The sequence below is a fragment of the Delphinapterus leucas genome, chromosome 19 (assembly GCF_059928025.1).
Source record: "Delphinapterus leucas isolate spDelLeu-1000000601 "Yukka" chromosome 19, BTC_Dleu_Yukka2, whole genome shotgun sequence".
Classification (NCBI taxonomy): domain Eukaryota; kingdom Metazoa; phylum Chordata; class Mammalia; order Artiodactyla; family Monodontidae; genus Delphinapterus; species Delphinapterus leucas.
In genome coordinates, this window is record NC_143147.1 from 52,020,869 (window position 1) to 52,045,817 (window position 24,949).

At 50.0% G+C, this 24,949-nt stretch overlaps 1 protein-coding gene across 1 annotated transcript; it reads right to left on the reverse strand.

Moving 5' to 3' along the window:
- Nucleotides 1-1,017: 1,017 nt before the first annotated feature.
- Nucleotides 1,018-24,149, reverse strand: MEOX1 (mesenchyme homeobox 1). Its single transcript, XM_022565206.2, has 3 exons — nt 23,096-24,149; nt 8,691-8,863; nt 1,018-7,520 (listed from the first exon to the last, which is right to left on the reverse strand). The coding sequence occupies exons 1-3, from the start codon at nt 23,562-23,564 to the stop codon at nt 7,398-7,400; spliced, it is 765 nt and encodes a 254-aa protein (XP_022420914.1). The 5' UTR covers nt 23,565-24,149; the 3' UTR covers nt 1,018-7,397.
- Between the last annotated feature and the right edge of the window lie 800 nt (nt 24,150-24,949).

The window sequence follows — 24,949 nt, forward strand, 5'->3', positions numbered from 1 at the left end:
GTAGACCTCAGCGTCCGCAGCACTCCCACCCTCCCGCCAGTCCTCCCAGGCGCCCCAGGGCTCTGGAGAAGCTTCTCCTCAGGCCTTTCAGGGACAAGATGGGTGAGGAAACCATTGAAGAGGTGGTGACTGAGGACGAAAAGGCATTTTAAGGGGACAGGAGCCCTCCCACCCTCTCCCATAAGAAAAGCCCTTAGCCCTTGGTCTCCTTTATGGAGGGGAGAAGGCCAGGCAGGCTGCTGGGAAGAGGCAGTTGTGTCTGGTTTTTCCTGCTGTAGAGTTTCCATGGGTTGGACATTCTGGGGAGGGAAAGTGGGGTCCTGGGGGGCAGTGCCAAGGAAGACAGAAGGAAGGGAGAGAGGGCTGGCGGGAGAGGACTTATGGGGCCGAGAGCCATCGCAAAACTTCCCAGGGGAACACCGTTTAGCAGGGGCCTGGGCATCCATTTCCTAATTCCCTCCAGGGACACCTCTGAAGAGGCTGCTCCACCCCAGGTGCCAGGTTACTGGGTCAAGGTCTGAGAGATGCCTCCCGTGGAGGGTATGTGTTGGGGGCGGTATAGGGGTAAGGAAGCTTTCATAACTGAATCGCTATCATAGGGGGTTCTCTTGGGGGCTGTGGTGTGAGGCCACAGTGTGGCAGTGGGCAGGGGTTCTGTTCTGGGCTAACGTATCAGAAGCAGATCTAGCCCCAGCATCCTGAAAACACTTGACCTTGATCACTATCCCCTACTGCCCACAGCAGTGCTTCTTATCTGGACAGCTTGGTGCTTTGAAAACATTCTGCCCAGGGTGTCTGCGTATCTTTTATACTCAAAGCAGAGCAAGGTATAAGGTTGCTTTTTTTTTTCGCACCTGGAAATTGGCCCAGAGAGCATAAGTGGCTTGCTTAAAGTCACACAGCAAATCAGTAGGACAGCAGATCCTAAAACCCAGGCCTCCTTCTTGCTCTGTGCTTTTGTTGTTGCTACACTGCAGCCTCCCTGTAGAAGGAGAAGAAAACTCTGTCTAGAACATGGTGTGTGTGTGTGTGTGTGTGTGTGTGTGTGTGTGTGTGTGTTGGGGGGGGAGGTGGAGGTGGGGGAAGGAAGGTTATAAGGAATAAGGGATTTCTCCTCCTGCAATGCAGAGCATATTAGAAGAAAACGACCCGAAGAAAGCCTGGTCCCACCACACAGGCGGCCGGCCAGCTCAGACACAGACCTGCAGCTCCCTAGTCAGGTGTGCTGGGTGCCTTAGAAAGGATTTGTGTTCCTGGAAAACTGGTTTTAAATCCTTTTAAAAAACACAAACAAAACCATCTTTACAGGTGCTGGGAAAGGCTGCAGCCATTTTTTCTTTGGTACCATCAAGAATTCTTTAGAGATTTAAAATTGTCCAACTGGATTTTCTCAAAGTATGGTAAATCTGCTGGATCGGAGAGAAAACCAAGCATCGGGCTCTGGCCAAGATGAGCACAGGCTGGATAGTAGACGCCCTTCACAGGGGCTCTCAGACCTGGCTAAGCCTGTGCCCTTCCCAGTAACGCTGGAGTTCAGCCCAGCCGTGGGCCCTAGCCCTGGGGACAGGGTGGAGTCCTGAGCCAGCAGCTCCAATTAGGATATTAATAAAGAAAGAGAAGCTCTCGCAGCCAGACCCATGGTGAGAGACGAGTTAGGTCATGTCTCTTTCTGTTCAGTCGCATATTAGTACTGACCCTGATGTCACCTTCGAGCTATTAAGCGTCACCCTCAGAGGCTTGAATGAGGATCTCACAAAGCTTTTATCAGGTTTACCTCTGAGTCTTGCTGTTGTCAGTGGTCGACCCTGGACACTAATTTTTTGTCCACTGCAGGTCAAAGGAAGCGGCTGTTTTAGACCTCAGGGCTCAGGGCTGTGAGGTGGGGAGTGACAGAGAATCTTGGTTTGGTCCTGTGGCTAGAATCAGAGACAGTTTCCCTGAGCCACAGAAACAGGGTGGGTGTCCAATGCCCTCTTTTTTGGCAAGGGCATGGCCTGCCAAACTTGGTGGGCAGTAAAGGCCTGGACTGCATCAAGCCAGCCAGTTTAACCAGCATCTTGGCCAGAGATTCCCCTATGTGGTCTGTGTGGCCAGCAATGGGCAATTGTGAGCTGAGAAGCCAATTGACACCACTAATTTAACAATTCCCCCATCCATCCATCCATCTGGCCATCCATCTATCTCTCCATCCATCATCCATCCACTATCCATCTGTCCATCCATCCATCCATCCGTACATACATACATACATCTATCCATCTGTCCATCCACCCATCTATCCATCCATCCTTGCATCCATCCATCCATGCAATAACTACCTATTGAACATTTATTATATTCCAGGCATCATGCTAGTAGCTGGGAATAAAATGGTCAGAGAACCATAATTCATTTTCTTCCCTCCAGCTTGGAACACAGACCACAAATGAATAAGCAAACAACAAATAAAAGAACTATAAATTGTGGTAACAGCCATAAAGGAACACACATAAGGTGAGAAGACAAAGATCAAAGGATAGTAGTGGCCAGGGTTGATGGTGGCATCAGAGAAGGGCATGGATATGCGATACTTTTTGAAGGTTTATTCATGGTTTGTAGCAAATGGGACTGAGAAGGCACAACCAGTGAGAGAAGGAACGTGGTGAGAGCCTAATGCTATGGTGGCTAAGAGAGGACACCACTTGCAATTGCTATGTTGGTAGTTGTATGGGATTACCTGGCACAGGCCCTTCTACTTGGCTGAAGAATATATAGCTCTCAGTGGAAAACATTTCTACTCAATGGAAGGAAAGAAAGCCATCCACCATGGGTTTTCTTGGTTATTGGCGCTGTGACACTTTGGGGGTCCAGACAGGAAAGAGTGGATTCCTGCCTGACACTGTTCTCCTTTTTGAATAGAAGAGCTGTTAGAAATGCATCCACCACAGGGTTTGGCCCAGGCAAAGGGGTAGACTTCTGAAGCCCTGAGTCCTTCCAGGCCCTTTCATTTGGAAATGGATTCTCTGCATACTTCGTCTTACTTTCCTCTCTCTCCCTCTCTCCAAAGGGCAGCTACATACTTGCTTGTCCTCAACGCTCTCTGAAGGATGGAGAAACCCATTACTGAAAAGTTACTGTCGGAGAATTCTTGGCTGTTTGGATTCCTACCAAGCCACCATCTCTGGTCACAGTCACTGGTTCCCATCAGGGAGTCGCCAGTGAGTGGGCTTGCTTCCCTCGCACAGCTTTGCACCCGAGAAAAAGCAGAAGATTTTTACCAGCTTGAGGAGCAGTTGCTCCCAGCTACTGTCCACCTAGCACTGTTCAGTCAAATGCCAACACTGAAGAGTGGGAAGAGTCAGGGACTCTTCAAAAGAAACCAGAAAACTTGACTGATGTGTGCGTGCACCTTTAATTTCATTATCAGACTCTCCTCCATGGATTTATTAACTATTATTGGAGAAATTAAAATTCTCATATTGAAAGAGATTTTCTTCTATTGACTTTAGAAAGTGGATAATGTTGCTGCCTGATGTCAGGCATCGGCCTCCTGTTGAAAACTGGGCCACACTGACCCACTAAAACTTCCTCTGTGTGCCTTTCAAGTCGTCCCTTTAAGTGCCAGCAGAATGCCTAAGTGCTTGGGGGGCGGGTCCAGGTCTGGGAGATCTTTCCAAACAGAAGGGAATGAGCAAGGGAATGTAGGTAAGAAATCACATGGTATCTGTATATGGAAGGGCCAGTGGCTTGGTATTGCTGGGTTTTTTGGCAGGGGGTGGTGTAACGAGGTTGTAGAGTTAGGCAAGGGCCAGAGCATGGGGAACCTGGAGGCATATAAAGGGTTTCGAACTTGATTTTGTAGGTGATAGGAAGCCATTGATAGGTTTTAAATCAGGGGTGACAAGGTTGAATTTGTGTGTGTGTGATTGCTGTAGGGGATGGACTTTGAGAGCTATTAGAGGTTCTAATTCAACTGTGAGATGTTGACAGCCTGAGCAAAGGCAATGGTGGTTCGAAGACAAAGCATGCGTGGGTGTGAGAGATACCTACGAGTTAAGTGAAATGAACAGGACCAGGTAACCGATTGGTTCTGCAAAGCAGCTAGGTAGTATCAAGGATGTGTCCCAGGTTTCTAGTATGAGTGAGTGAGGTTTCTAGCATGAGTGAATGAGGTTTCTAGCATGAGTGAACGGGTAGGTTGTGGTGTCGCCAACTAAAATAGATGATTCAGAATGCAGGCGGAAGAGCTAGCCTAAGCTGGGGAATGGAGGATTCCCCTTCAGATATTTTGAGTTTGACGTGCCTGTAGCCGTTTAGGTGGCAAAGGGCAGTAGGCAGCAGAGTATGAAACTTTAAGCTCCCACATCAGGGGTAGGGGAATGTTGGTCTGGTACCAGCGTGCTGGGATGCAAATCCCAGTGTCATCACTGGAGTGGTCAGTTTCCACAAAGTGGTGCAGCAGTGACAAATGACCCCCAAATCCCGGTGGCTTACAACGGTGAACTGTTATATCCTCACTGACATAGAAGAAAATTGGGAGCTAGCTTTGGCTTTGCTCCATGTCTTTCTCATTCTGGAACCCAGGGTAATGGTGGAACCCCCGTCTCAGCCCAGCCTCGTGCAGAAGGAAAAGAGCGATGGCAGAGCCATGAGATGACCCTAAAACTTCTGCATAGACAGGGCACTCGGTGCATTTGCTCACATTCTATTGGCCGAAGCAGGTCACATGGGCAAGTCTGAAGTCAGCCAGGTGGGGACATACACTCCTCCCACCGGAGGTACAGCATATGACAACGGTCAGCGAGCAGTATTCATCTAGTGGGGAGAAAAGAAAATCGTTGGGCCCAACCATATGACCTATGACAACCACTAATGGGCTATAAAACCTTGGGGATTTACTCACCTTCTCTCTGTTTTGCTTAGCTTATCTGTAAGACAGGAATAGCAGTACTGCCTCTTAGGACTGTTAAGGGAAGTAACTTAGTTCGTCCATGTAAAGCGCTTAGAACAGTGTCCGACACAGAGTAAACACTTGATAAATGTAGGTGGATGGGATTGTCTGGGGAGGGCAAGAAGAGGAGAAGAGGGTGGTGGGCAGAAAGTGGAAAACTTGGGAACCACCAGTGGGGGCAAAAGCATTGCGAAAGGGAGATTAAGTCTGCTTGGAAGACAGAGAAGGAACATTCTAGACACACAAGAAAACCAAGAGAAGTTGATGTCCTCCGAAGCCACAGGAATTGAGTTAGGAGGGAGTGTTGGAGTGCCTGAGGATGTCTGCTCTGCTTGGCTTTGAACCTGAACCTTCCCTTTGGCACCTTGATTTTGGTGGGTCTGCTTTCCTCTGCCAGCTCCTGATGATATCATTTCTGGTCACCGCCAACACCAGGCCCAGACTGCCTCAATGCCAAATCCTGGCCAGGTCTCTTCTCCGAGGTCCCTCCCTCCCCTCCTCTCTAGCCAGTCCTCTTTTGTCCACGGCTGACATCTTGGTGAGACAAATCTCTTTTCATTAAAAAGACACAGAATTGAGGACATTTTTTCTTATGTCATTTTTTTTTATTACCGTTGGTGTATATTGTTGTACCCTGAAAAACAAAAATCTTCAAACTTTGAATTTAAAAATTAGGGTTGGTTAGTTTGTGGTCAAGATTCCTTTATTAACAAAAGAGTTCATCTTTTGTTTACGGAACATTGTCTATTTGATAAGCCATGGGTTAGAGAAACTGAAAGCTAAAATTTTTCAATGGGAAATGCAGACTATACAGTTGCAAGGAAGACAAGATGCTTTTTTCTTTTACATCAATTACATTTGCACCACCACCTTTGGAGGAACCAAGGGATACCTTGGTCCAGAGGATTTCTTCCATTTCTTCGTTGCTTCTAGACCTTGTCTGGCCAATCATCACATGAGCAGCAGAGGACTGCGCACAGAGCTGTGGTTCTTAGCTCTGCCAGGAAAAAGCTCTGCGAGGAGCCTGGCTTTTTCTTATTGATTTTATTTCTCGAAGAGTTTTCTTACTAAGTGAATTGACCTTACACAGTTAACTTGATGTAATCTAAAGAAAATAGATGAAGTATGCTTTAGAAAAAATTACACACGCTCTAACCAGCCATTTGGCAATCATTTTCCACAGCGTCTGTCCTTTCGGGGATGGGGAGGTGAGTTTTTTTTTTTTTTTTTTACACGTGAATGATTACATCTACATACAAGAGCTCCAAACTCTTACTGACCTCCCTCTGCAACACCAGGTGGTGTTGGGGGACAGAGCACTGAGGCAGGCAGGGGGTCTCTCTCAAGGCGTCAGTCACCCCAGGTTGTTTGGCCAACAGTCCCAGGGCATCTGGGCAGTCCACACACATAAACGTGGCAGCTCTTCCAGTCATAACAACATTTGTGGAACACACTGGATGGCCTCAGATGCATCCCATGGAGATAGGGGGACTTTTTTTGGTCCTTATTTGCGGTCAGAGTTCTTTGAAAGCACAGGACATTGCAGCTGGAGAAACTTTCTTAACAGGGTTCCACATTTCTAGGTCCTCACCCAGCAGCCTTTACCTCAATCGCTTCATGATCGCTTCATGAAGCAATCACTTCATTCGTAGAGTATAGGGGAACCTCTCCAGCCCTCACCCCAATAATGTGAGCATCTGGATAGGTTTTCAATCCAGAAATTATAGATTTAAAAGGAATAGCTGTTCCGGTGTTCTGGGGGTCCTGCTCAACAGTCCTGCGTGTATCCCTGAATTGATTTTGAAGAAGCAGGTGCTGTCCTGGGTCCATGCTCCTAACCCAGTCAAGCCAGCGTGAAAGGCCTGTGTGGGGACCACAGAGACCTACACCAGGCTGTGCTGACTGTCTGCTTCTAGCTAGTGATCATGAACTTGCCCATTTCACCAGCAAATTTGGATCCAGGGATGGCTTCTGATTTGTAGCAGCTAAGTTTCTGACCTCAACTTCCTCACATTGATTTCCCCTCGGGTTTTGGGACCTTTGAGGTCTCCCAAAGCCTCAGATATAGAGCCCAGAAAGGAAGGGTGGTCTAGGGTGTGTGTGTCTCCTTTCCTTTCTTTGGGGGCATCTGTGTTCATGAGTGGCAGCTGAGACTCCGAGAAACAGTGTCCCTGGAGCTATCCCCGGGATTCACTAGGGTCCATTCTGGCTGCCGTATGACTGACTCCATGAGAAATGTGAGAAGCAAAGGCCCTGGGGAAGGGGCTGCTAAGATAGAGCAATGCTGGACAGAGCTTTCTGGGAAACTTCAAGGCTCCCGGGAACCCTGGGCAGCTTCCTATCCAAGAGTCACTGCGAGATGTGGAGAGGCTGCCCTGGGTGGGTGGGAGAAGGTGAAGGTAGGATTGGGGTGGGGGTAGTTGGTATGGGGCTCAGTCCTCAGTCTTTTTTTTCTCCCTGGAGAATTTCACTCTGAACTTGGAGAGGCGGCAGAGTCCCCATCCTCGGGGTCCTGCCCATGTGGGGAGATGGGCTGACCCCCCTTCACGCGCTTCCACTTCATCCTTCGGTTCTGGAACCACACTTTGACCTGATGAAGGAAGCAGAGGAGCCTGGTCGCTTCACGGCAGGTGTGACCATCTCCTCATATTGATGCTGAAGCTACCTGGGGTGCAGCTCTGGGGACCCCCCAGCTCGAAATTCTGCTTGCCCCTCCCCACGCCTCCAAAGGCTCCAGGAATTGAAAGGGAAGGCCCACCAATCAGCCCAGAGGCTTGTCTTATGTCTCCAGATAAAGAAAGCCTGACAGAAGAACCAGTTCTAAAAGTCACACAGGCCCCACCCCCTTTCACAAGCCCCTCCCCTCCTGTGCCAACACCCTCTCCCTGTAGCTTCTATTACCCAAGCATCTGGGAACACAGGATCACCAACCTCACCCTTAGGCACATTTATAAAGCACTTTTCAGCTTAGATAGCTCTGGTCTGGACATTTTCTCATCTGAGCTTCAGCATTTACCTGCAGGTAAACCTGCAGGGTGGGGTTATGACACTGCCTTACAGATGGAGACCAAGAGAGGTTAGGAGAAGACATGTCCCAGAGGTCTCAGGGCTACGAAAGGGTAGAGGCGGGATCTGAATCTAAGTCCTCTGATTCTAAATCCAACATTTTGGCAGATGCTTTCTCAACTGAAAGCTGCAATCAATAATAATAATAATAATAATATTTTATTCCATGTCAGAGCACGGGTATGGATGGAATGCTCTGAGAGAAAGCCCAAAACAAAGGGCTAGGAAGCTTTTCTCAGAGTGTGTCCAGGAACCAGCTGCAAATCCAAATCACGTGGAGAACTTACTAGAAATGCAGATTCCTGGTCCCACTCATTATTACTGGAAAATCGCTCTGTGGAGCTCCAGAAGCTGCATTTTAAACAGGGCCTGGATGATTCCACTGCACACTCAAGTCTAGGGATAACCAGATCAGAGGTTTCAACCCTGGTTGCATGTGAGAATCACCTCGGGGACCTTCGATGAATTCTGATGCCTGGACTTCACCTCAGACCAATGAAAACAATCTCTAGGGGGTGGAGCCCAGGCACTGGTGTTATTAGAATCTCCGCAGGTGATTGTCAGGTACAGCCAGAGTTGAGGACCACTGGACTGGGGCAGAGGGAGAAGACGAAGAAGGTTCTGGGAGAAGCGGGGGAAGAGAGGGGTATGACAGAGCACAAGAAAGAAGGGATGGCCAGAAGAGGAGGGGCACCTGCCGCTCGGAGAGGTCCAGGTTTACGGCTATCTCGTATCTCCGGAGCCGGGTCAGGTAGTTGTGATGAGCAAACTCGGCCTCAAGCTCCCGCAGCTGCTCCTTGGTGAAGGCCGTCCGCTCCTTGCGGGCCTTGCTGCTGCCCTCCGGCTTCCCTCGGTTCTCCTGGTTGTCTGGGGAGAGAGGGCCCCAAACAGGAGGAAGTGAGCCGCAAGGGCCTTGGTTCCCTTTCTTTTTGTCCTCAGGCAGCGGGGCAGCGTTCCCCTGTTGCTCTTATTTTGAAAGGATGCTGAGAAAGAACCCACGGTGTCCCTTTATCATTCATTCTAGCGTCCTCACCCCCAGAGAACTGGAAAGATTTTTGGATATCAACCTCAGGCACACCTCCCCCACAACTGTTTTTAATTCCCAAAGCACAAGAAACTGCCCTTGGCTGTTTAATGATCTCCACCCCACCTCAGTCCCCACCTACCCACAGCTTGACATTAGCAGTGGCTGTAAGTTTGTGGGGCAGGATGCTCTAAAACTGAGGTTCTCTGTCCTCAACGACAGAAACATCACCTAGGAACTTGTTAGAGATGCAGATCCTTGGGCCTCACCGCACACCTGCTGAATCAGAAACTACGGGAGTGGGGCCCAGCGATCTGTTTTTTTGTTTTTTGTTTTTCCCAGTGATCTGTTTTAACAAGCCTTCGATGAGTCTGACACATGGTCATGGTTACAAACCTCTGCTCTAAGACCTGGCTACTCAGAGGGTGCCCGGTGGCAGCAGTAGTGTGGCCAGGGAGCTGTCAGACTTGCAGGATCTCCACCTCACTCCATCCTCAGACCTACCGAATCAGAGTCCGCATTTCAGCCAGATTCCCAGGGGAGGTGTGTGCACGTGTAAATTGAGAAGTGCTGCCTTAAGTTTCTCCCGCTCCCCCCCCAACGCTCTGACACCAGGAGGGGCCAGGTCTGGAAAGTTCATTTACGAAGGAGGCTCTGAGTTCGACAGGGCAGGGGCTCAACCATAGCTGGTAACGGGTACAGGAATCAAGCACCTCACATGCATCAGCCACTTAAACCTCACAGTAATTCAGCCTGGCGAGTTCTAGGATGAGACCCATTTTATAGACCAGAAAACTAAGCACAGAGAAGTGAAGCAAGTTGTCCAAGTTCATCCAGTTCGTCTGGCCAGTGAGTGGTGGGGACAGGAATCCAACTCAGGCGGTTTGACTCACACAGTGTTCCAATGAAATATATGTAGGAAGGCTTTACAAACTGTAAAGTACCGTGCACCCAGAAAGGACTGTATCGTGATCTGAACAGGGGAAGGGGTGGTGGTGGATGGAGAAGCACACAGGAAGGAGACCGACACACCTACACAATGAACTACCAACGCGTGCCACGTGGCCCGGGAAGGGCTCCCGGAAGCACGTTTTACTGCAGCGCTCTTAAAAGTTAGAAGTCTTTCCCTTCATTGCCCTTGTACATACAGGGAGCCCGGCCAAGGGGCCAGATTGCCGAGCGGGACGGGGATGTGGAGCCCCCTCGTCCACCCCACGTTCCCGATGGGAACGTCAGCCCGCCGGTTCTTTCTAGCGCCTTCCACGCAGTCCCCCTTGCATTTCTGTCTGCGCGTCCTCCGCCCCCGCGCCACGCCTCCGGGAGCCGGATAGAAGGGGGAGCCGCCCGTCCCCTCCCGACGTCCCCCGGGAAGCAGAGGAGGCGGAGTAGGGGCCGCCGCCCGGGTGCCGCCACCGGGGGTCCCCGCAACCCCGATGCTCGGCTGCCCGTGCCGGATCCGGGTGGGCCGCCTGCCGGGCGCGCCCGGGGGCGGGAAGGAAGGGGGCGAGTTCTCCTGCCGGGCTGTCTGCCCAGACCCCTCCGGAAGCAGAGCCGGGGCTGGCGGGGAAGGACGCGCCGCCTGGCTGGGGTCCCCCAGGAGTCTTCAGCCTTGGCTGGCGGGAGCCCGGGAGGGAGGGGCGGTCACGGTCACGCCGCGGAGGGACGCCCATTCCGGAGCACATCCTCGCCTGCGCGCCCAGAGCGAGGCTGGGAAACCTGGATTATTTCTCATCCGCTCCTGTCCTGGAGCTCAGTATTTCCCAGCTCTAACCTTTCGCAGCAGCGGGGGTGTTAAACCCAGAGGACTTGCCCCGACGTTTGAATCCTGGATCTTCTTTCTGGAGCCTCTGGGGAAGTCGCTTAACCTCTCTGGGCTTCTCATCCAGAAATCTACCTCCCAGAGGTTTTGGGAAGCTTGGACAAGCTGCTGTGTGTGGAAAATGCTTTTAAAACTCTAAAGCTCTGGATAAATATAAAGTATTCTTCCGATTCTTCAATTCCTTGAGACGCCATCTGAGGGGCTGGGGCAATAGCTACCGTTTCTTAAAGGCTCCCACGTGCTAAGATGCAGTCACTGCTTTAATCCTCCCCATACACCACACGTAGGAGTAGGTAGTATTATTATCCCTTTAGCTTTGTCGTGTGGATTTGTGTGATAATTTGATTAATAGCGCTCTCTCCCCAGGGATGTAACTGCTTTTTCTCACTTGCTACTGTACCTGGCACTTAGGAGGTTCTTGCTAAACGTTTGCTAAATCCTTCTCAGTAGATAGAGGCAGAAGCAGCCTCAGAGAGGCCCGGGAACTTGCCCAGTGTGCCAGGCAGCTTTTGGGCCGCAGAACCGAGATTCGAATCCAGATCCACCTGACTAGAGCCTTGGCCATCAACCCTGGCGTCAGGTTCTCCATCTTGCGTCGGCTGGCTGGCAGCGGGACCTGGACCATCGCAGCTCTGCTCGTCTCCACCTCCAGGGCTCCTGTGGGCCCTGGGTTGATGCCCACACCCACCCTCCCCTTCTCCCAGGCCTGCTGAGGTGTGCACAGGTCCCCTATGGAAACCCCCCAAATACCTCCCCCCCACCACACACACACAGTTCTGCACATAATCCTTCCTAGAGAGAAGAAGGGAGATAAAGGGAGGAGACCTTTGGAGCTGGTCTTGGACTGGTTATGGGGGCAGCTGACCATTGTCAACCAGGCCAAACCCCTCCCTATCCACTGTCCTCTCTCACCTCTTAGTATCCTGATTTAGGCACTGGGGCCTCAGGATGGGAAAGAAGAAATAAGACAAAGGAGCCTGGGCTGGGAATTGAGTGTCTGAGCCCCTGTGTGAACCTCGGGGCAACACCCGCTAAAGGGGGTGGCAACTGGCACTGGAAGAACCTTTGTCCTTCATCAGCTTCCCAGAGGGGTAAGAACTTTGATCACTGTTAGAAATGACAGGGCTCCCCTGGTGGCGCAGTGGTTGAGGGTCCGCCTGCCGATGCAGGGGACATGGGTTCGTGCCCCGGTCTGGGAAGATCCCACATGCAGCGGAGCGGCTGGGCCCGTGAGCCATAGCTGCTGAGCCTGCGCGTCCAGAGCCTGTGCTCCGCAACGCGAGAGGCCACAACAGTGAGAGGCCCGCGTACCGCAAAAAAAAAAAAAAAAAGAAAGAAAGAAATGACAAAGGGGTCAGAAGTATGGCAAGTTAGCTATGAAAACGAAAGTGGAAGTTATGGTTCTCTTTGTTCTACAATAGTATAAAAAATGGTAACATTTTCATCAAGATAGGAAAAGACAAAGAAAAATAAGTACTTTTATACCGTTTCTGGCCAGGGGGTGTCCATTCTGCTGGATCACATGCACAGTTCCTATGCATGCTACCCCCAAGATGGTTTGATCCCTTTGTTGGGGAGCCTCCCTCCCCTCTCTGGCCTCAGCTTCCCCACGGGTAGAAGTATGGGATTGGGCTGGGCCTTCTTTCCCTGGGCGAGCTGTTGTCAGAGTTCTTTTCTAATACGCCACCCTGGCACTCTCTTCTCTCTCTACTCCCTCTTCTGTTGAGAAACCCCGGCCTGGAATCTGAGGTCCCTTCCAGTTTCAAAGATTCTTGTCTTGGCCCCAGGTTACACCCTTCAGTCAGCAGGAAGGAACAGTGTGTTGTGTGTTCTGTCCCAAGGCCCTCCGCAGCCTTCCCAAGGCCCTCAGCCCAAAGATCAGGGCTATGCTGGGGAATTTCTCTCTCCCTCTGACATGCACAGCACCCCAAGCCTGGAGCTGCGTGGAAGGGAGTTGTGTTTGCAGAGATTTCTGAGGACCTGTTGGAGAGCCTGAGCCTTAGCTGGCTCCAAGAAAGGGCTCTCTGACCTTGGGCAAGTCTCTTAAGTTCTCTGAGCTTCAGTTTCCTCATTTGTAAAACAGAATAGCCTCACCCCCTGTGATCAGAAGGCTTCTGAGAAGGTAAAACGAGATGGGTAATGTGTGTTAACACTTAGCGCAGTGCCTGGCGCACAGCTGAGGCTCCTTTTGGAGAACCACCGGAAGAGGTTCTACTGGAGATGATGCTGGAGAGATGACACAGGCGGAGACAAAACACAGTGCATCTCAAGGCACCACATCTCCAGAGCTGTGTGAAAGGGATGCCTTTTCAACGTCTGGCCTTTTAACTGTTTTCCCTTCTCCACTACTTTTGCACATTTGTACTTGAATCCGTGTCTCTATTGCTTCCAGGCGCAGTAACTAGCACTATCAGCGTGACAATCCACGTCAGTCCTCCTGGTCCTGATTCTTCCTCAGGGCCAGCAGGTGCCTCTTCCAGGACTGCAGAGGGAGGAGGCCGGTGCTCAGCTGGCTGCCTCTGTGGTTAAGGAGGAGACCCCCGGCCCCGCCCCACCCTCTGCACACCCTCAGAGGGAGCAGGGCCATGATGGAATGGTCCGGAGCACCCAGAGAAATGCAAACAGGATGTGTGTGTGATTGCGGTTTCCACCATGAGCTTTTACACCATCCGAGGTAAATTATTTCATAAGTAGCTGTCACGTTTGGCAGACCTTCTTAAAGTTAGCAGACAGCTTTATCGGAACTACGGGGAGGTTCAGATAGACCTTGGGGAACGTGCCTTTTTGGAGTCCTGTATTCCTACTCCCCAACTCTAACAGCCAGTTAACATAAATTTCTATCCAGGACCAGATAGACAGCCACAAGCCCCATATTCGGGTAGCACTTTGCAGTTGACAATTGACAATGGATTTCTTTCCCCCAGAGATAAACTTCTTTGGGGCTTTCCTCTGTACTACAGAATCATAGAATAGTAGACCTGGAAGGGGACTTAGAGATGATCTGATGTGGCCTTTATATCTTACAGGTGAGCCTAGAGAAGGTAAGAAACTTGCTTAAAGACACACAGCAAGTTAGCAGCAGAATTGGGCTGAGAACCCAGATTTCCTTTATAGGAAGCTATTTCCTGACTGTTAGGCTGCTTCCTACTGGGTCCTCTTAATTATCCTGTGAGGTAGGTAAGGTACACATTAGCCCATGGAACAGACGAGGAAATTAAGACCCAGAGACTAAATGGCTTGCCAGAAGTCCCCTGGGACCAGTTCAGGCTACGTCACACTGCACTGCAGGGGTGATGAGTATGGAGCTGTGCTCGCTCCAGGGATGGCGTCTGGGTCTGGGTCCAGGTCTGCCTCCCTGGGACTCCCCTTGGCAGATCCTCTGAAAATGGGGTCTACAGCTTCCTGGGCTACAGACCAGACCTTTAATGTGCTCGTTAGTTTTGATACTTTCAACTTCAGAGGGAGGAGTGAAAGCCCTGAAAATAGACAAGACCTGGATGGAGCCAGTCCCAAGACCAGATGGGCGTTTGCATCCAGACCTCCCTGGCTTCCTGGGACTGGCTTGACTTTCCCTCTGGGTTCCGACCCACCTCAATGTCCGGGCCCTTTCTGTCTCCCATGGGGGCCTGAAGAGACCTGGTGAGGCTCCCAGCCTCTTTGAGGAGCCCAGCAGTGCTACTGGGGGATTCAGGGAGGGGAATACCTGGGGCTAGAGTCGTCTTTGCTGAGAGTCCCAGGTGGCGGGGGGTGGGTGAGGATGGGCAGTGATGAGGGATAGTGGAATGGACTGGGTGAGGAGATGGGGTGTGGGGACCGTGAAAGAGGGGAGCAGAGAAGTGGAGGGGTTACGGGGGCGGTGGAAATGAGAGGCTGGAACAGCAGCAAGTTTCTGAGACGGTTGGGGCAGGCGAGAGCAGCGCTGGGCTTTGTTTGTGTTTATCAGTTCCAGATGTCACGCTCAGCTGTCACCGAAGGAAGCGTAGGCTTCAAGACCCAGGGCCCACTGCTCACACTGCTTCTCCACCACTGAGTTCAAGGATAACATGACATAGAAGAGTCTGGAATGGGGGTGGGGACTGCGAGAGGAATCCTGGCCAGAGGCCAGAGCACCCTGATTCCGTGAGTGGAGTGGGCACCGGGGAAGCTGGCCCCAGGGGTCTGCAGGGGCCTCGAGTCCTGCCCCTCAGAAAGGGGTGAGTGTGGATTTGAGATCACTCAGCCTGATACTCGGTGTCACGTTTGTGACCCAGGCGACACTCAACTGAGGTTGTCCATTTATTTTGTTATTACCTCCTTTCCTTCTTCCTCTGTCCAACAGCCTGCTTTTTTAGAGATTCATTAGTAAAACAGTCTCCACTTTTTTTCTTCTCTCTTGATGGGAGTAAGATAAGAATGCGGAGATCTGCTTGTGGCCAGAAGCAACGCTCTGTCTGAATGGACAAACGCTAATGGCCAACAGACCCAGGACTGGAGCATTTGTCCCACTGCTAGAACTTTGTCCCTGTACCCTCTGTTTATGGGCTGAACTGTGTCCCCCCACCAATTAATATGTTGAAATTCTAACCCCCAGTACTTCTGAATGTGACTGTATTTTGAGATAGGGTCTTTCAAGAGGGGATTAAATTAAAATGAGGCAGTTAGGGTGAGCCCTAATCCAATCTGACTAGTGTCTTCATAAGAAGAGATTAGGACACACAGAGAGCCACCAGGGATGTGCACGCACAGAGGAAAGGCCACGTGAAGACATGACAAAAAGGCGGCTGTCTACCAGCCAAAGGGAAAAGCCTCGGCAGAAACCAAACCTGCCATCATCTTGATCTTTGACTTCCAGCCTCCAGAACTGTGGGAAAATAAATGTCTGTTGTTTAAGCTACCCAGTCCGTGGTATTTGTTATGGCGGCCCAAGCAAACTAAGATGCCCCCAACTCCCCATATCCGTGCTTATCGCTGAGGAGAGAGAGGGAGCAAGGCCATTGAGGGGTGCTTGGCAAGGCTGATGCAAGGCCATAGGGACGGCTCTGCAAATCAGAAAAAGGTACCATTTCCTCTAGACTGGAGAGCACAGTCACTTGTCCATGTGGCAGCTGGGCCCTCTCGTTGCCCAGCCGTGAGCCTCCCTAACTGCCTGGCCGTGGTGGGTCCCCTTTGTTGCTCAGCCACAGCAGCTCCAGCCATGGGAGTCCTTGGGATGCAACCCCGGTACCCTGTAGCGGATTCCTGCAAGTCCAACCTGCGTGTGAATATTATACATCTTTCTGACCCAGCACTCACCCTGACCCTGGGCTGGTTTTATGACTGAAGTCTGGCTCTCTGCACACTTTTTTGTGAGTGAGACTGTAAAAATCCTGATGCATTTTCCAGAAGCACATTACGCATGGTGAAAACCCTCATGCCAGGCGGTGGAGCCACTCTCAAAGAGAAAGTGAGAAAATGAATGAGTGAATGCCAGGCTGCACTAGAGGCTATTGGCCAGACATTGAATGAGCTTCTCCTGTGTACACATGTTTCAGTAGGTGCTAGGGAGACTGCACAGGTGAATCAGATAGCATCCCAGCCCTCTAGACACTTCAATTTTAAGGACAAAGGCAGCTATATGCATCTAGAACTCTGGATATGGGCCAACTGTGGTTTGATTCTAAGATGGAGATGTCAACAAGGTATGCTCCATGTGTGAGGGGAGAGAGGTCATGAAAGGATTCTTGGACACTCAACAAACTAAGAGTAGAAGGAAATTATCTCAATATAATAAAGGCCGTATATGAAAAGCCCATAGCTAATATCATACTCAGTGGTGAAAAAGGGAAATAGTTTCCTCTAATATCAGAAACTAGGGAAAGGAGGCCCACTCGCACCATTTCTATTCAATATAATACTGGAAGTCCTAGCCAGAGCACTCAGCCAAGAAAAAGAAATAAAAGGCACCTAAATCAGAAAGGAAGAAGTAAAGTAATCTCTGTTTATAGAAATAATCTTGTATGTGGAAAACCCTAAAGATTCCACAAAAGCCTCTTAGAACTAATAAATAAATTCAGCAAGGTTGCAGGTTACAGAATCAGCATGCACAAATCATTTGTGTTTCTATACATGAACAATCCAAAAGGGAAATTAAGAAAACAATCCCATTTATAATAGCATCAAAAAGGATAAGATATGTAGGAATAAACTGAACTAAGGAGGCAAAAGACTTGTACAATGAAAATTACAAAACATTGCTGAAAGAAATTAAAGGCACAAATAAATGGAAAGACATCCTGTGTTCATGGATTGAAAGACTTAATATTGTTAAAATGTCCATACTACTCAAAGTGATCTTCGGATTCAATGCCATCCCTATCAAAATCCCAATGGCATTTCTTTGCAAGAATAGAAAAAAAAATCATCCAAAAATTCACATGGGATCTCAAGGAACCCTGAATAGCCAAAACAATCTTGAGAAAGAAAAACAAAGCTGGAGGCCTCAGGCTTCCTGATTTCAAAACATATTACAAAGATACAGTAATCAAATCATTATGGTACTGGCACAAAAACAGACACTTAGATCAATGGAACAGAATAGAGAGCCCAGAAATAAGCCCTCACGTAGATGGTCAAATGATCTTCAACAAAGGTGCCAAGGCTACACAGTGGGGAAGGCACAGTCTTCAACAAACGGTGCTGGGAAAACTGGATCTCCACAGGCAAACGAATAAAGTTGGATCCTTACCTTACACCATATGTAAAAATTAACTCGAAATGCATTAAAGGCATAAAAATGTAAGACCTAAAACTAGAAAACTCCTAGAAGAAAACATGGAGGGAAATCTTCATGACATTGGATTTGGTGATGATTTCTTGGATATGACACCAAAAGCATAGTCAACAAAAGCAAAAATAGACAAAACTACGTCAAAGTTAAAAATTTCTGTGTAGCAAAGGAAACAATCAACAGAATAAAAAGGCAACCTAAGGAATGGGAGAAAATATTTGTGGACCATACGTCTGATAAGGCATTAATATCCAGAATATACAAAGAACTCCTGCAAGTCAACAACAAAAATCAAACAGTCCAATTTAAACCTGGACAGAGGACTTGAATAGACATTTCTCCAAAGAAGATATACAAATGGCCAATAAGTATATGAAAAGATGCTCAACATCACCAGTCATTAGGGAAATACAAATCAAAACCACAATGAAGTATCACCTCATACCTACTAGCATGACTACTATCAAAAAAACCCCAGAAAATAACAAGTGTTGGCAAGGATATGGAGAAAGGAGAAATTGGAACTCTGTGCACTGTTGGTGGGATTGTAAAATAGTACAGCTGCTATGGAAAACAGCATGGAGGTTCCTCAAAAAATTAAGAATGGAATTACCACCTGATCCAGCAGTCCTACTTCTGGTTATATATCCAAAAGAATTCAAAGCAGGATCTCGAAGAGATATTTGCACACCCATGTTCATTGCAGAATTATTCATAATAGCCAAGAGGTGGCAGCAACCCAAGTGTCCAATGACAGATGAATGGATGAAGAAAATGTGCACACACATACAATAGAATATTATTCAGCCTTAAAAAAATAAAGAAATCCTATCATGTGCTGCAACATGGATGAGCCTTGAGGACATTGTGCTGAGCTAAACCAGTCACAAAAAGACAAGATACTTACATGAGGTATCTAGAGTAATCAAATTTTTAGAAACCGGAGGGTAGAATGCTGGTTGCCAGGGCCCGTGGGGAGAGGGTAAAGGGGAGTTGTTTTTCAACGGATATAGAGTTTTCCTTTTATAAGATGAAAAAGTTCTAGAGATCTGTTGCACAACAGTGTACATATAGTTAATGCTTCCGAACTGCACAGTCAAAAATGGTTATGATGGTAAATCTTACATTATGTGTTCTTGACCACAATTTTTAAAAAAGCAGATTTCAAATGCAAGATGTCCAAAGGTAAGAAATCTCAGGGGAGCTCCTTTATGAAGTTACAAGCTGTATTTATAAAATCAGCACAGGTTCTAGCGATGCTATAGTTTGAAACTTCTAAACTGTAACTTTCACTGAAATGATGCTAGGTACAAGTGGAGTCATAAAGGAAAGAAGGATGGAAGGAAGGAAGGGAGGAAGGAAGGAAGGAAGGAAAGAAAGAAAGGGAGGGTCCTTGGAGTAGGTGGCTTTCAAGCTGGATGTTAAAATAAGTAGGCAGAAGAGCCCGGGAAGAGAAGGGTCTTTGAGGCAAGGCGAAGAACTGAGCAAATGCGGGGGGCGGGGGCATGGGGAGAAAAAGTGGGGTGCCTTTGCAAGACAAGTAAACTGGTATGGTTTCGTGGCAAGGTGAGTGGAGATGGAGGTGGGAGGGGTGGCCTGTAGCGGGAAATAAGCAGGGAAAGAGGTCATCTGTGGAGGGTTTTTCAACCTCAGGGGAAATTGAGAGTGCGCGTAAGCTGGGCACGGGGAGGTGGACATCAGATCTTGCAGGGGAGAAATCGGGGAAGGAGGAGCCCTGGGAGGCACGCGTGTTGGAGCTGCAGGAGGATGGGGCAAAGCGAGTCTGATGAAGGCAGAGTGAGTGTCGGCGAGCGGCGCTGAGCTGATCCGGGGCACCGCGACTCTCCCAGGCGGGCGATCAGATTCACCTGTAGCCGGGCTGATCACGCGCGACCTTCCCTTGAACCCCGTCAGGAAATCACCGCGAAATCCTTCATTCCCATAAATTAAAGACGACCACGGTAGCAACGACAGATTGGGGGCAAACAAGAGTGGCCTTGCAGCTGTCCTTGCCAGCAGGGGTCTTTAACACCCCCTGGCCCCAGGGCGGGAGCCGTTGGGATGAGTTACTATCACAGCTGTCTCCTAAATCAGTTTTGTGCTGTGAACCAACAGAAAGTCTCAGGGTAGGAGCCGAGGACCCCTGCTTTCCTGACCATTTCCCTGAGCAAATCAGCTCCACTTCCAGTAATGGGGAGTGATGGGGGAGCAGCTGGGACTGGCAGAGGAAGAAGAGGAGAGAGCAGAGAACGTTCCTTTTGAAACAAACTTTCAGTAACTTTCTGTTACCGGGCCCGCCTGGCCAGGCCAGCCAGTGTGGGACACATTTACCAGGCGTGACTCACCCCCTACCCCAGCCTCTCTGGCAGATCTCTGAGCTCCAGGCTCCTAATGAATGGCAACTGGATTTCAGGACCAACGACGATTGCGAGAAATTCCCACATCTTATACCCCAGACTCAGGAATTTCTGAGACAGCGTATTTGAAATATTCAATTCCACTGTCGCCCATAACGTAGGGCTATTTATCAGATTCTATGTTCTGAAGACTGGTTCTGGAAGTATGGGCCTAAGACCATTCATAGCTGCTATTTATCGAACTCATGTGCCAGACACAGTGTTAATCTCACAGATCACAGAATTTAACCTTCACAGTGACTCCATATGGAGAGTGATATTGTTATAGTCCCATTTTACAGCTGGGGAAACAGAGGCTCCAAGAATTTAAGACCTTTCCCAGAGTCAAGCAGCCAAAAGTGGCAGTGCCGACCCTGCAACCTGACTGCCTGATTGTGAAGCACGATGGAAAACACACTCCTGGGCAATGCTGGTTAACCTTCCAGAGACGGCTTAGCAGGGGCCAGGGTGAGGTGCGTGAGACACGATGAATGCAAAATGCAAGGGGTGCCAAAAACCTCAGTAATCAAGAGAAAGAATATTTTAACGCAAAGGTTTAAAAAATCAAAATTAATACAAAAATCCACAATGAGCAGAATGTCAAAATTGAAAATAGAGAATGCAACCAGTGGTTCAGGATTGGTAGGGTGGGGCGGGGGTCTTCGTGGGTTTGTCTCTTGTGAACTGAACTCCAGACTCCTGGAGTTGGCTGTGAGCCTTGTCCATCGCTTTCCCTTTTCTTTAGGCTCTTACAACACTGATCTTTCCTGCCTCCTTCCCCTTCAGTTAAATTCTGAAGGAAGATGCAAGCAGCCGTGCAAAAAAGGTTTCCATGCTGACCAGAGAGGGTCTGGAACCCCAGAGAATGAATGAGAGTCAGCTGGCTGTGCCCTGTCCTGTGCGACTGCTACTCCTGCTGCTGCTTCTGAGGGGACCTCGAGGGAGAGCCCAGGCTCCCTCCTGGGTGGGAAACTCCCCCCACCAGAGGCTGACCCTATGAAGAGGGTGCTCTGGGGTGGCCAGCTGCTTGGCAAGTGAGCAGCGCCATCCATGGGCCACTCGCCAAAAGGAAAGATGGTGCATTTGGGTCTTGCTGAAACATGGAATGAGCTTTTGCCTAAGCCCAGCCCTTGGCTTTGCCCATGCCTTCCCAATGCTCTTGGCTCACAGGTCCCTGGAAAGTGGCTGGATGCAGCCAAGGTGGATGTGGGCAGAGATGGAGGAGCCACAGTGGCAGGCGCCAAGGAGGGGAGAGCTCTTCAACTAGGCGCAGAGCCAAGTGGCTGACAGCTCATTGGAGAGGAGAAGCAGAAAGTGCCCCATTCTCTGCAAATCTCCATCCAGGCTTAGGAATAGTTCAGGGTTCGACTGGCTGGGGATTTAAAGGGCCCTTCTATTTAGTAGCCGGGAAGGCTGTGGTTTTTATCATCCACTGTGAGCACAATGAGGGGCTTCTTCAAGCACGGAGACCAGATATTTCAAAATGAGGATTCTGCTTGAAATCTACTGAAGGGTGTGGGATTCGGGGTCTGAAGTCTGGGGTTTGAGCTTTCTTCTAGGGTGACCAACTGTCCCGGGGACACTGGACTTTCAATGCTAAAACCAGAAAAGTCCTGGGTACGTCGAGATGAGTGGGTCGCTCTGTTTTGACTCCATGCTAGCAGAGATCCCCTCAGACTTTTCAGTCTCTCCTTTTCCACGTGTAAAGAATCAAGTCACTGACAAGACCTGCTGTACCAAACTCGAAAACTTGTGGGACTCAAAAGACTTATTGTATGTTTCCTGCAGCACCTCGAACCCCCTAGATCACAGCACATCCACTGCCGGAAAGGTATCTGCTGGCTTCTCCTCCCTCTCAGTCTGAACTCTTTGGGGGTGAGACCACCTTATTCATCCCTGCAGTCCCAGGACCTCTGCCAATGCTTGGCAAAAAAAAAAGATGCTCGGGAAATCTGCTACTTTGAAAGTGCTTCGTAAAGCAAAGCAGAGAGTGTTCTCGTTGGTTAGTCGGTCCTCTCATTTGCTGCCTGCCCCTTGTTAGCCCCATGAAAGGTCTTCTGTAGGTTCAGACAGACAGATGTGCCCCAAGGGCGGCCGTCAGGAGGACGTAGTGGGGCAGTGGGGGCAGGAGGCAAGGGCACTGTCTTGTTCCGGGCAAGGTGGGGACAGGAAACCAGACAAAAGGTGAATGGGCAGTGAGAGAGGCTGGGGGGGGCGGGGCAGTCCCACGGGGAAATGAGGAAACAACAGGTCCTCCCAACCAGGAGGAGATGGACTTTAGCTGGGACCTGAACAAGCAGGTCAGCTCCATCATCTGGCCTCTGCTGCTCCAGCGCCGAGCAGGGCTTTACCTGCACTCTGGGGTCCAGTGCTTACCCTTTGCTGCCTGCCTCCCCGACTTTCTCCAAGACTGGCGATCCCTCAGGAGGGCTCCTCAGAGGAGTGGCCTTTTGGGGGGGTCACCCAGACCTTAGCATGCTGAGCTGCCCCTTGGCCTGGGCACAGCCCAGCTGCAGAGGGCGATACCTCATGGGCAGTCTGCCCCAATTCTTACTGCCTGCCTCTTGCGTCCCTGCGCTATGTCTGCTTCTCTCCCTCTAGACTCCTGGAGACACGGAGTCCTGGTTCTACTTGACTGCCCGGGGTCCCAGCCTTGGTCCTCGCCCTCCGAGCCTTGGTCTCAGCTGAATCCCCTGGGGAGCAAGCCCTGGGGCTCTGGGACCATTTGGAGCTGACTGGAGCATGGTGGGGAGAAGCGTGACCCAGAGGCAGCCTGGTTCAGGAAAGCCCCTCTCCAGCCTTTGCCAGCCTGTACCCAGAGGCTCTGTCCCACATGTCCTTCAAATCTTTGTGGATCCTGTTTCGTTCTCTTGCCGGCACATCCTTCCCAAGGCCCAGGAGAGCTGAGGACACAGACATAGCCCCCGTCACCAGAGAATCTTAGAACTCTGAGTAGAAGCAACCCCAAAGGTAACTGTTCTAAGTCTCCTGCCTTTGGGTAGATTAGATCGTATTGTTCTGCATTCATGGTCAGGATACCGAGGCTCAGAGAGGGCAAGCAACCTCCTCAAGGTCACACAGCAAAGGAACGGTCAGCTGTTCCTCAGGCACTTACCCGAACTCTCCTTTTTCCGCCTGGTTGACTTCTTCTCCGTCCCATTGGCAGTGCTCCCAAGGACCTCGTAGTCCTCGCCTGGGCCTCCCGTGGTGTCCACCAGGCCTGGGCTGCTGGCCCCCATCTCCTTGGAGCCCCCTGCTGGGCCCGGGTTGAGCCTATGCCGGGCCTCTGAGACAGGAAAGTGCCAGTCGGGAGGTTGTGGGAAGGCGGGGTGCTGCTCAGTGAAGCCGCGCTCCTCCCGGGGCAGGCTGTGTGGGGTGGCTGCTAGGCAGGAGGCTGAGAAGTCAGGGTACGCTGCTGTTGCTGTCCCTGGGAAGTCTGGTTTCTGGTGGAAGGAGAACGGGGTTGGCGGGTAGTGGGGGAGGCCTGAGGCCCCACTGCCTTCTGAGTGAGGGTTTCGAAGGCAGCCCCAGACCGGGGCCGGGGGATGGGGGCCCCTCATGCAGCTGCTGGCCACTGGATCCATCTGCTGTCTGATGCACGCCTCAGTCCTTTCAAAGGCTGGAGTCTTACACTTTTTATATTCAAAGTGTTAAAAATGCAAAAAACAAAAATTTTTTTTAACAGGAGGGAAAAAGGTTCAACAGAAAATTCACCCCAGGAACCAAAACAAAAGCCAAAGCTAACGTTGTTCCTTACAGTTACGCACACATGTGTCTGGCCACACATACGTGTGCCCGCACCTATGTTGGACTTCGTTCCTGGCTTCCTGGTCCCCCCCTCCGACACACCAACCTGCCTAGTGGGGTCCCCTGTACGTGTATTTGTCTCCGATGACACTAGACGTTTTCACTGTCCAGCCCAGACGTACCAGCTGAAGAGTGCTTGTCTTGGAGCCCGCAGCAAATGCCTGCACAGAGCTGGTCCAGGGCTGCTGAGACACACTTTTAAATCCCTCGGTAGGGGAGAGAGTGACAGATTTCTGAAGTGAAATGTGAGAGAGGAGAGGGAGGGGTTAACCAGCACACACACACGATCCCCTCCAACCAAAACCCGAGTAGGCAACTAATGGGATTTGCAGATGGAGTCTTTTAAAGAAACATTGTCTGTATTTTTTTTTTTTTTAAGGAAAGAGAGCAGCACACACACAATTTCTTTAATGTTTCTCCTGTAACACTATGAAGTTATTTTATTGCACTGTTAACAAAATTCCCCAAGTCTTGGATTTGGAAAAAGACTTAAGTCATATCCAGAATCCATCAAGTTCCAGGGAGTGAAGCGGGGAATGAGCGCAAGAGACAATTTCGCTGATTGCATTTGATTTAAAGGCCCTTCTACTGCTGCTTGCAAAAAGGAAGGTGGATTAAAAGAAATCTTTTTTTTGCGAGTCTCAGCGGCCCACTATGGTCTGTAGTAGAAAGACACACCCCAGAAAAAAATGATTTCTCTCGGCCCAAAGTGACATTCTCACTTTCTCAGTAACTTAAAAAAACAATCAGATTCTTCCTTCCGCTCTTTAACCCCCAACTTACATGCCAATTAGCCACACTCTTCTCCAGAGGCGTTTCAAGTCATTTTTCTCCACGGCAAAGGAAAGACACTTAGATAAGTTCCTTGAAGTTTGTCCAGGCCTCCCCCACCTGCTCTTTGGTCCCGTAAACTTCACCCACCTGCTTCCCTTTCCCCACCCCCAGAGGCCAAGGTTTCCATGGAATCTGGGCATGGAAATAGGAATTAGGGGATTCTCATTCCCAAAGGAGTTCTCTTCGGCAAACGGTTGCATGGTCTTCCGGGCTGGTGCCCATCACAGGAGGACCCATTGCCATTTCAACTGGGCAATCAGTCCCCATGACCTTGCTGGCCTCTCTGGAGGGTTAATATAATTTCTTGGAGGAAAACTTTCTAAGCACA

What these genes read in the sequence shown, in the direction of transcription:
- MEOX1 (XM_022565206.2), bottom strand. Translation starts at nt 23,564, where the DNA reads ATGGATCCAGTGGCCAGCAGCTGCATGAGGGGCCCCCATCCCCCGGCC. An exon ending in GCGGAAAAAGGAGAGTTCGG is followed by an intron (nt 8,864 to 23,095) that starts GTAAGTGCCTGA and finishes CTCTCTCCCCAG; the next exon opens with ACAACCAGGAGAACCGAGGG. An exon ending in TGGACCTCTCCGAGCGGCAG is followed by an intron (nt 7,521 to 8,690) that starts GTGCCCCTCCTC and finishes TTCCTTCATCAG; the next exon opens with GTCAAAGTGTGGTTCCAGAA.